Below are 12,295 nucleotides of genomic sequence, written 5' to 3'. Positions count from 1 at the left end.
TTAGCCCATCCAATAAACCAGCCTTTCAGTTCTTTGCTTCCTTATCTCCAGTGGTCTACACCTCCAAGGCTTTAGCTACTCCTTTCATGGACGCACTATAAATTGTTTCTCCTCCAAATGAACCATTTTCCAGCTGTAACTGCATAGCCTTCCAGAAATCTCACTTCCTCTGTATTCTTCAACTTCACAATCTCTTCACCACTAGTATTTTTACTTAGTCTTATCCTTTAATTAGATCCCAAGGGCCAAATGTGAATCATCCTTTTGCCAATATCCTTAATTCTATTACTCCATTGACCTTTCTTCTACCTTCTGGTAAAACAATGTTGCCCTGCAGTTCTCCCATGTTTTGTCTCAAGACAGCTCTTTCCCCTCTTGTCCATACCTTCCCCCAACAACCTCCCTGCGTTTTCAACAATGGGAGGCATCAAATGGAAAACCCCTTAGCCGATCATTGAACCTTAAATATTCTGCATACCGCACCCTTTCCCCCTGGCTAATATGGATGAGGTGTGCACCCTCCTATCTAAAGCTAAACCTGTACTCTGGATTCCATCCCTAGGAATTTTGCTCCATTCCCTTCTTTCTGCATCTTCAACCTCCTTATATGGGCTTCCTCCTATCAGCATTTAAACATGATCAAATCAATTCCATGTTGAAAACAAAATAAAGTGACAAAAAAATTCCTCCCCTTACTCCAGATTTGCCTTCTGCTCTACTGAGTATCTTTTTATCCTCCTTTATGTAGTCAAATTTCTAGAAATAATTATTTATAATTGATGACTTCAATCCCTCAATCCACTTTAAATGTCTGATCCAACTTCAATTTGCTGTCCATGCCACCACTGAAGCTCTCTATCCTATTCCTAATCCAATAACTACTTTTTAGTTCTTGTCTTTATTTGACTGGATTTGAAGCATGAAGCACTTGAAAACTGACTCTTCTGGTCTTTCTCCCACTTCTGAGTCTCCTTTCAAGTACGTCTTTCTGTTCTTACTCTGAACAATTTCATCTGCTTCATCACATATCATTTATTTCTAACATATTTCTCTCTAGTTATATTCCTCTTCTGAGGTTTGGACTGTTCTCAGTGCCCACTGGACATTTATACCTATCTTGATTTCTTGCTCCAAAACAAACTTTTTCTTCTCAAACCCACTCTTCCTGTATTATTCCTATCTAATGAACTGGTCCCAGAATTAACTACTTTCCTGAGCTAAATATACGTGTGCTATCTTTGACTTTTCCATCTTCTCCAACTCCTTTATCCAATTAATTACTAAATTTTGTCCCACACTCAAATTTGTCCACATTTCTCTAGCTCCTTTGCCATTAACCTTGGTAAGGACACCATCACTTCTTGCCTGATTACTGTAGGCTTCTACCTAATATCCCTACTATCAATCCTGATCCCCCTTCCAATTCATTCCACACACAGAGTAACAGTTCTAAAACACAAATCTTACTCTGTCACTACCTTTTGAAATCCTTCCTTGGTTTCCCTTGCTATAGGATGGTAATCCCCCTAAATCCTTAACATGATTTCTAAGTACTTCTTGGGTTAGCCTATTGCTTATCTTTCTTTACCTTCATTCTAGCCTCACTTCCTCTCTCATGATCTGTTCCAGCCACACTGAAAGTGCTATGCTCTCTTCCCTCTGGGCTCATTGCATATGCTACTCTCTGTCTGTACCTTGTCTTTGCCTTTACCTCCTCCAGGAAGCCTCTAATCCTTACAACCAGATTAGGAATACTTCCTATATAATCATTTATTTTTCCTCATGTTATAATTGCCTGTTTACTTGTCCATATTCTGAATTAGAATGTAAACTCCCCAAGAGCAGAGATGATATTGATCTTGCTCAATCTCCATCTATCTTGTTGATAGTTGTGTCTTTAGTTCCTAGGATAATTCCTGGCATAGTGAGCACGTAATAAATACTTGCTGAATGAATGAACTTACCTTATTCTGTAGTTGTAAAAATTAAAGTAACATGAGGAAAGCAAGTAGCATGATGTCTAATTCATAGTAAGCACTCATATTATCTGTCACTAAAATTAAAATTTAGCTGTGTGTACTAATAAACTTGTGCATTGGACTACTGTGGGCAAGATGTGTGTTGAATTATTAGAGATATAATTAGAGAAAGATGATTGCCACATAAAATAGAAGACTGAAATCTAAGAGTGCCATCTTTGTCAGTAATTTCTCTACTTTTTACTTTTGGGCAGTAGGAACAAAAATATCTGTACCAAACAAAACAAAAAACTGAAAATCTAGCAATGAGAGAATGTGGAAACCTTTCCAACAGTACTCTTTCTTTACTCTGACTCAAGGTTGGAATATTTATTTTATCTCTACTGCAACAGAAACATAAAGATATTTCACTCTTCTCCTCTGTTTTTCCTCTAAGGTAGTTTGTTGGCTTTCCCCTAAGATATATCAAATAAAAGAAACACATTAATCAATCTCAGAATAACTGAAAATGCAATGGGGCCTGACCTACTATACAGCTAAAATACTACAAATTCTATAAACTTGGTGTTTAATTCGTTGCAGCAGTGGGTCTAAAATCACGAGCCATGGTATTCTGGTTCGTTTATGGGGGTAATACAGTATATCTGCCCTTTTACATATGTTAATAAAAACAGTAGTTTCTAACTAAACTCAATCATTTTACTACTTATAATAAAGGTTAAAGGGCTAATGAGAGAACACCAAAATGAAACAGACCAGGTAAGTGGTCTACTGTATCTATGAGCAATACAGACCAAAGTAATGTGAAAGTCTTTAAAAAAAAAAAAAAAAAAAAAAAAAAACTATAAAAAATCTATAAAAAATCTAACAGTTTAATTGAAATGCTTAATCTACTCTTGCTACTTTCTACTACTGCTCTTTGACCAAACAACGTGACCTACTTTTCTAGCAGCTTTATTTGGGCCCATTTTTGAGTACCAAAGCTAGAGACTGAATCCTAGGTTGGGGAGATAATTCAATTCTGATAAAAAGAATAAAAAAAACTGTTAAAGCATTCAGTGAAAAAATAAGTTTTTTGTCACTTTTATTTTATTCTTAAGTAGTTTATCAATTTCAATCCTACATTAATTTATACATTAATTAATTAATTCACTAATTCATCAAGGTCTATTTCAGGTATGGCTCCTTCAGGTTAGGCCACGCTTCATGTCTTAGTTATAGTCCTTGCCATTAGATGGCTAAATGAAAGTATTCGGGCAGCAAAATAAAAAGGAGTCTCCTTCAATAAGCGATCTTTTAATTTAGTTTTTAAAAAGCAAAATGCTATGATAAAATTGGAACTAACAATCAGCATCCTATAAATCATGTAGTGTAAAATCTCTTAAAGGGGCTATTTAAAAAATAACATTGAATAAATGAATGAATAGATTTAAGAAAGTCAACGTCACTTCAAAGAATCAAGACTTCCTCCTAAAAGTATTTTAAAAATAAATACGATTATGCATTTAACTCAAGAATTCACTAAAATATCTAATAAGAAAACCAAAAAAGAAAAAGATACTTATGTACATGATTTTGAAATTACTAGACAATTTCTATTAAATGATGAAACAGAAGTACTTTATCAAAAGAAGAGTACAGAAGTTATAAACGTACTGGAGAAAATAAAATGGAATTTTCTTACCCAAGGATGATTTTACAATTGATTTAATTCCTGCATAAACCAATGATCCTTTGTTGCCTGGTGATTTCTGATCCATATCTTCTGTATACTGCTTCATAAGTATTTAAATGCATAGGAAATACCAGTGATGAGGCATAATAAAATATTACAAAGCTAAATTTACTTTGAGCTGGAGCTGATTCATAATAGGCATCAGAGCAAATAAGCTGGTTCTATTCTACTGGAGAGATACACGTTTCTTCCTCCTACACAATCTACAAAGGAGTATTTCAAGTTCAAGAGTTGTGAACAATTTTACTTCATAATTTTAGTATTATGTAATGTGTATTTGCATATAAAACATAAGCTAACCTTTCAGCAAACTTCAAGAACATTTCTACCTCATTAACTTAACCAAATTCACAATGCAAAGGATATAGTGCAGAGTATACCAGAGTGACTTGAGCTGTGGATCTTCATTTCCAGCTAAAATGTGATTTCTCCACAACTGCTCTGTATCAAGTCCGTACCTCGACAAAGCCCGAAGGCGCATCTTTGTTGCTATGTCTTTTTCTAAAGAATTATCATTTTCTTCTTCTGCACATTCATACAAATGACGACCACAAGCCCACATTAAAGATGTAATTGGGCTCCAGGCAAGAGATATCCTTTCGAAAACAGTGAAGTCAGACATTGTTCTGTTGGGAGTTACAACTATCATTCGATTTTGACTTGTTGGATGCCATGCAAAGGAAGCAATATAATTGTCACAAGGTTGCACACTTCTTTCAATTATTGTGGGTTCAGTTTCATCCCCAATGGGAGTGGGTGTATGCTGCATATCATACAATCTAATAATATTACTATCCCTCGTTAAAGTGGCAAGCAGACCAGTCCTAGTTGGGCACCATGCTACTTTTGTTAAGGGCTTTGGTTGCTCAGTCAAAGTCAAAACTGGCTTCTCAAATTTTCTAAGATCCCATATTGCAACCTGACCTTCATAGAAGGAAGCAACACGATCATGGAAGTATGGGTCTACTGTTACGCCCTGAACAGCTTTCGTATTTACAAACATCTTTTGGCTGGTATTCCGAAGATCGAATATGGCTAGGTTACGATGCATACCAGCAAGGAGAAGTTTCTGGTCTCGTGGAAGCCAACAAAGAGAGAGACAAGCATCATTCTGTCCTAATTCATAAAGTGGTTTTGTTACTAGTAATGTTGTTTCAGTTTCACCTGCTGAAAGTTTCACTTTTTCCATGGGAACTATATCAGGAGTATATTTGCTGCAGATATCCCATATTAGCACTGAAAAGTCAGCTCTGTGTTTATCTAGACCAGCAGCAAGCCAGTTACTATCCAATGGATTCCATGCAAGGGTATTGCATTGTCGTGCATGTTTTGGAACAAATTCTTTTCCTATCAAATCTCTGAACTTTGAGTTATGATCTTGACCAAGACTTGTAAGTACAACTCGACCATTTGCTTGTCCAACTGCTAGGAGACATTCAGGATCATAATTGAGATACCAGGCAACGCATTTCATATAGGGTGTATCTGAATTTATTGATAGCAATGTAGCTGCAGAGTCTTCAGATAAACGTAGAGATCCAGCTTTGAGTTCTGAATTCACAGTAGATTCCACATGATAAAGGCTCAGTTCTGAGTCACATACAACAAATCTATCAACCTGGTGTGGTGCCCACAAAATATCAGGTTTGGTACCGCTCATGTTTATTGATGTGCTCAAAGAGTCCAGTCAGGTCCATTCACTGAAAATGTTTAAAAATAAAAAGTTTTAAAGTATTAACAAAATATAATTCTTACGTTGAATAAACTGTTCAGAAACTGAGGAAATTCTCTATACAAGTACCCTCTTTCTCAATATATTTGTATTTCTTCTCTCCATCTGCTATAAATTCAAGGCAATATTTACTGATAAAAAGGGAGAAAAAGGAGTAACCACTTCCTCCAATAAAATGAGTTGATAGGAATCTGAGAACCTCAACCTGGCTTTCCCACGATCAATTATCTTAATTACACTGTTACTAATACCCTTCAATTTAATTTTGGGGTTATAATAACTTCAGTGTGGTGAGCAAATTAATAAGTATCATCTCTTTGAAGGGGGGAAAACTTAAAAGCATGATGAATCATGTTCCTAAGCAACAGTTTAGAATAGCACTGTCCAACAGATCTTTCTGCAATGATAGAAAAGTTCTATATCTGTGCTGTTCAATATGGTAGCCACTAGCCACATGTGGCTACTGAGTACTAGAAATGTGACTTTTTTAATTCAGTTTTAACTAATTTTAATACAAATAGCCACATGTGGCCACCATTCTGAATAATGCAGATTTAACACACAATACCTTACTAAGACAGACTTAGCAGATTTCTTCTTTAACTTTCAACAATAAGAAGCAACCTTATACGGCAGAATAAACACTGGAATGTATTGAGCAAATATGAATTCTAATCCTAGCTTTGCTGTATATTAGTATATTAGTTATATGCCTTGGAAAGGGCATGGGTGGGTGGCGGGGCCCTTTGTTTGTTCATCTATACAATTTAAGAGTTGCTTTAGATTAGTATTTCCCAAACTTCAGTCATTCGTGTACCACCTGTGCCATATTTAACATTTTTCTTTAAACCGACTCATTTTTAAAATCTGAAAATCAATTTTAATCTCACCATAAGGTCCATGAATTATGGGTATGATATGCTAATTATATTTTTTCTAACACACACTAAAATAAATATATGACTATTAAAAATGCTTGATTGTCAGTTTCATAAACTGAGTCCCTGGAAGCTAGGTGATCACTGTGTGGCCAAGGAGGGTATGAGATATAATGTCCTTACCTTTCACCTCTACTTTAGTCAATTTTATAAATTTGAATTCTGAACACATTTTCCTTTGAATAAACTTTCTACATCTCCAAAAAAATAAAAATAAATAAAATAAAAATAAACAAACAAAAATGCTTGATTGTGTTTTATCTGAAATCATCCCATTTATGACCAGTGGTACACACACACCACACTTTGGGAAACTAAATTAAGTGATCAGTAGAGACTCTTTCAGTTTTCTTTTACCTTTTTTAATTTTAACACTTACTTGTACGTATTTGCGAGGTCAGTTTTCTATAACCTTTGAATATGTATTCAAATGAAATTTTGATAAGATAAATATTTTAGCAGTTTAAGAACAAACTAAAAATAGTTACAGTTAAAAATAATTTTTTATTAATAAAGGCTGCCTACAAAAATTTAAATGTCTGTTTCTGAAGCTGGCGAGAAATAATAGTCTGGATTCAAAATGGATGCACATATAGTCTTCATTGCAATTGGTATCTGTACAACCAGGATGTCAGTTCTCAGAGGGTGAAGCTATGGTTCATTAATCTGTCTGTCCCTAGTACCAGATATAGACACTGGCACAGACTCCTAATAAAGATGTACTAAATAATTCAACTCAAATATAATTGGCTTAGTTTTTGACCTTGCAAAAGTTTCATTCAGTAATTAACAGTCTAGAATTTCGTAGACTACGTAATTTACATGATTAGAAAAATACATAAGAATTCTTATACTGGCTTTATTTCCTTCTTTAACATTTCTGAAGCCCAGGATCAAACTGGACTAGGTTATCTAACTCCTGTTTAAAGCCCTCTACTGGTTTCCAACTGCTCTTATATAGAGTTTCAAATCTTCAATATAACCTACAAAATTCTAAATGCCTTTGGCCTCTACTTACTACTCTGGCCTCATGGCACACCGTTCTTCTCATTTTTAACTATGTTCTAGGTACTCTGTACTTCTTTTCAGTTCCTGGAATATACAGCCCCCATTCCCCCGGGCCAATACCTTTGCTCCAGCCAGAGGGAACAAGTGATGTTGGAGCACTTTCTTCTCTTCTTGGCCAGGTTAACACCTGCTTAACCTTCACATCCATCACTCTATCCCCTCCCTAGTCTAGGTTCGGATACTTAGACATACACTCAGTGAACAATATCTTTCCCTTTAAATCACCCACCTCTGTCTCTTCTACTAGATTATAAGCTCCATAAGAGCAGGTGAAATATCCATTGTTTTCCGTTGTGCCTCTAATACCCAGCACAGTGCTAGGCACTTAGTAGATAGTTAATAAATATTTGTTACAAGAATACACATACTGACTCTTCTCGACAACTGCTATCTCTACTAAGTTTTACCAAATTCCTCATGCTTCCACTCTCTATCTTTCCTTGCAAAGGCTGGCTCCAGCCAAAGCAAAGTGCCTGCTGTCGTAACTGGTTCCAATGATGGGAAAGACTTCAAAGTGAGCCATCCTAAGAGAGGATTACTCTAATACACTGTATTTCATTTATGCTGTAACTATTATTTGGGTACCTTCTATGTTCTAGGCACTGCTCTAAATGCTGGGAACACAGCAGTGAGCAAAGAGAGATAAGGTCCCTGGGTCTAATAAAGCCTGCATTCTAGTGATGAAGTTAAGTTCAATCTTAAAGAGAGTTTAAAAATTTAAGAATGAGGAGGAAAAGAGATACCTCACGTTTATAGGAAGTAGCTAAGATAGCACAGAGAAAAACCATATACTGTCAGGTAAGGGTTCATAGACCTTAAAAATAGAGGAAACCTCTTAATTGGAGATATTCTGAGCTCTGGCCCATATTTCTATTTCACTGAAAGATAGCTTGATAAGCACACTTTTTATCTAGGCTTCCAATCTAAAACACTACTCTTTACAAAAACTGTCTACGGTAAGAAATCTACGGTAAGAAAACTTGATGCCAAATGGGAACATCCATGACACAGAATGGAAAAAACACAGAGAAAGTGTTACTGTAATTTGAAAAACTCTTTGATTTATATGACTTTCAATGGAGAATCTTCAGCATTTCTTCTGATGTTATGCACTTAAAATATTTATATTACCATCCAAGGTCTCTCAGCTTAAATCTTAGACTATTACACAGAGAAAGGATCAGCTACGTGATTTGTGGGGGTCCAGTTAAAAATGAAAATGCCCCCTTATTAAAAAATTATTTAAAATTTCAAGACGGTGACAGCAGAGCATTAAACCAGTGTCAGCCATTCTAAATGATAGGCCCTGTGCAACTGCACATTACAAAGCTGGCCCTGTATAGAGACATGCATCTATAACCACACTCTTAAGAAATGTAATTCTTCACAATCTTATAATACATAATATAGGTGGATCCTTGCTCATGAACACATATCACTATGAATCTAGCGTAGAGCAAAGAAAACAACCTGGATGCAGAAACTCTCCAGCCACTCACTAGTGTAGATCCTAACAAGTCTCTTATTGTTCCAAGACCATAAAACTGAAATAGAACTTATTCTATTTCCATCTTACAAAGTTGTGACAATCAAATGAAATAAGCTCTTCACATCACACAGATGTTAGTATCACTACCACTCTCTTAAACAGCCCTGAAAGTTAATGTTTTCAAATGTTGGAGACACTAAAAAATTGAGTGTAGAGGGAGCAGGGTTTGCAATAATTATAACTTATAGTTAGAGTCTCACCTTCAAGTTTAACAAGTGCTCACTTCCAATCAATGGTTTCTCAGCAAAGGAAAATCATGTTGATTCTGTGCTCATCACCAAAACACCTATAACAGCACTGTCCAACAGAAATATAATGTAACTCATATGATTTACAATTCTCAAGTAGCCACATTTAAAAAGCAAAAAGAAATACATGGAATTAGATTTAAAAATATATTTTATTTAACCCAACATACTAAAAATGTTATCCTTTCAACATGTAATCAAAGCAAAATTATTAGTGAGAAACTTTACATTTTTTTGTACCAAGTCTTGGAAATCCGATGTGTATTTTACACTTAACAGCACATCTCAATCTCCTGTGGCTATTGGACAGGGAAGTCCAATACACTACAATAATGGTAAGTATACAAAACGTCCAATCACATGCTTTTTTTTGTTGTTGTCTTCTACATTTCTTACCATAGTATGTTACAACTATAGTAGTTTCAAGAAATTCCCACCATCTTCAAAGAGATACATTGCACATATCCAAATTTCCCTTAAAATACAGTTGTACAAAAGGCTTGCCAAAGCAGTCATTTGCGAAGCAATTTAGCAAAGTCCATGGCATATCTGAGAAGCTTTATTCATCCTCTTCAGGAATTTTCATTACTCGCACTTGGAGAACAGAGTTCACCGGGTGATAGGCCCTGAAGAAGTATTTAATAGGGTACAACCGGAAAAGGACAGTTGCTATTCCGGGTAAATCAGGTATCTGAGGGCAACTTCCACGCCCCAGACACCTGGCCGAGCCTCTCGTCAAAGGCGGGGACGCGGCTCGCACAAACCTGCCGCGACTCTCCAGGGCCCGGAGGAGGTCCCCGCGCGCCTTCGGGCTCCCGCCCAGGCCCAGCCGCCCGCCAGCACGGTTATCATCCCACAGCGCGGAGCGCGACTCCCCGCCGAGGCTGCGAGCAGGCTCCCAAGCCCGCCCCAGGCCTCTCCCCTAGGCTATCCCAGGCCTCTCCCCTAGGCTATCCCGGGCCCCTCGCTGCGGCCGCGAGCCCGCGACCCACCGGGAGAGCGAAGACGCGGGCCGGGCCGCACTCACTGACCTGAGGTGGCAGCGTGACCGCCGCACAGCCGCTTCCGGCCTGGACACCACCCCTCCCGCCGCGGGAGCCGGGACGTGGACAAGATGGCGGCCGGCGCGGCCCGTGACTTGGGCCACCACGCCGGGGCCCACGAACCCACTACCACGCCTCGGGGCCGCGCGGCCGAGCCTCGGCCTCGTAAAGGGAGTTCCCCGTTCCCGAGCTCCGCCCTTCCCTCGCCGGGAGGCCCCTCCCCGGGGCGTGGCCACTGTCCAGGAGGCCCCGCCCCTGGGGCCCGCCCGCCAGACTCCGGGACTCGCAGGCTTGGGCTGTTTCTCACAAACCTGGTGTCATTTTCAAGCACGCTCACACACGTTAGCCCATTTGACCAATTTTAGTTTCTATGTAAAGTTTATTGCGGGCAATATAGTAGGAAATCCAAGGTATTTGGTTCACGATTTATTCACTCGTTAACTCGTTCCACAAACTTGTCTCGAGCACCTATTATGTACCAAGCACAGTGCAGGAATGCTGGGGATACAGTGAAGTAAAAAGACACTATCTCAGCTGAAAACAGGCAATTAGAGGGATGCCTTGTTAGGGCTAATACGGTACACTGCTGCACAGGAGGGACGCCCGATCAGTTTGTAGTGGGTTAGAAATCTTGATTCTCCTTTGATCTTAGAATAGGATTTTTAGGTAATGCATGAACAAGCCAAAAGGTTCTTAAATAGGGGACAAAAGTCCACAGATAAGGTTGGCAAGAGCCATCTAATCATTCTAATCACTGTTTAGGGATGGAATTATGTGCTTTGACTGTTTTAGGTTGCTGGTTTGATTCCGGCTTGAATGACTATTGACTATTTAACCTAATGATTGTTCTTGAGATATGTTTAGGAAACTGCTTGAACGCTGTTTAAATATGGTAAGGAAATTGCTGTAGGAAGTATGTGGAAAAGAAAATGTTTACTAAGGACAAGCTCTGTTGGTGAATTAACCTAGCTTTTTACAAATTACATTCTAGAATGTCATTGTTAATTTACTGCTGTTACTAGCTTTACACTGCCTGTCTTTATGTCCTTCTTTGATGATTGAATCAACTGATTTTTCTTGTGAAACTTCCTTGTCTTGTCAATAAAATGAAAGGCTGATTTCGGATCGGGGCTGCTCCCCTGATGGGTGGCAGTCCCTCCAGGCCTAATTGATTGTATTTTGAGCGAATTCTTTCTTTCTCTTTTCTCCATCTCGGTTACACAGAGGAAAGTGTGACACACTGTAGGGGACTGGCGTGGGGGCAGTCAACAAAGCTTCCCTGAGGACTGCTAGGCCGAGACAAGAAGGATGAGTGTGGGATTAACCAGGAAAGGGAACAGGGCAGAGGGGGTTTTGCTGAGGATGAGCAAATGCTGGAACAAGAGGGAGATCATAGCAGTGCAGAAACAGTAGGGTAAGGATGAGTGAGCAGAGGAAGTAAAGAGAGATTAAGACACTGTATCAGAAAGGCATTGGAAACCAGCTTAGTGAGTTTGGATGGACTTTTTCCTAAAAGCAGTGGTGGAATCATTGAAGGTTTTTAACTAGGCCAGTAGTATGATCAGTTTCTCAGCAGAGAGCTGGAGTGATTGGGTATCGGAATGAGAGATGGTAGAAACCCAATTTACCCGTGGTATGGAGAGTGGGGATGGAGAGAAGTGAGTGGTCTGGGGAATGTTTCTAAACAGGGCTTGATGATTTACTAATTGAGTGACAGAGAAAGAGGATTATAGGTTCCTGACTCCCATAACTGAGTGGTTCTGCCTCAAGTAGTACAAGTCTGACACAGAAGTTCTCAGATGTCTGACAGTCTGCTTGTCTGTTCAACTTAAAACTGAGTGGTCTTGGGCTTGTGGTCGTGATTGGTATAAACAGCATAATATCAATGCTGTTCAAGAGCTTAGTCCTGATGATCTTCAAGGCAAATCATTTTAGTAAGAGGATGAGTTTGGGGAGAGGATTGCCTGTGGAGGTATGAGGCTTCTTTCACTCCTGTCTTTGGA

At 38.5% G+C, this 12,295-nt stretch overlaps 1 protein-coding gene across 1 annotated transcript in view; it reads right to left on the bottom strand.

The window, feature by feature from the left end:
* MIOS (meiosis regulator for oocyte development) overlaps positions 1-10,504 on the bottom strand; it is a 40,684-nt gene extending 30,180 nt beyond the window's left edge. Inside the window, exons 1-4 of the mRNA XM_063100596.1 lie at positions 10,281-10,504; positions 9,202-9,298; positions 4,081-5,414; positions 3,664-3,762 (exon numbers count right to left, since the gene is read on the bottom strand). Coding sequence (XP_062956666.1) covers positions 3,664-3,762; positions 4,081-5,374 — 1,393 coding nt within the window. The 5' untranslated portion in view covers positions 5,375-5,414; positions 9,202-9,298; positions 10,281-10,504. The remainder of the gene's footprint in view (positions 1-3,663; positions 3,763-4,080; positions 5,415-9,201; positions 9,299-10,280) is intronic.
* Positions 10,505-12,295: the final 1,791 nt, after the last annotated feature.

This window comes from Cynocephalus volans, chromosome 6 (genome assembly GCF_027409185.1).
Source record: "Cynocephalus volans isolate mCynVol1 chromosome 6, mCynVol1.pri, whole genome shotgun sequence".
Taxonomy (NCBI): Eukaryota; Metazoa; Chordata; class Mammalia; order Dermoptera; family Cynocephalidae; genus Cynocephalus; species Cynocephalus volans.
This window is presented reverse-complemented; position numbering and strand designations above follow the sequence as displayed.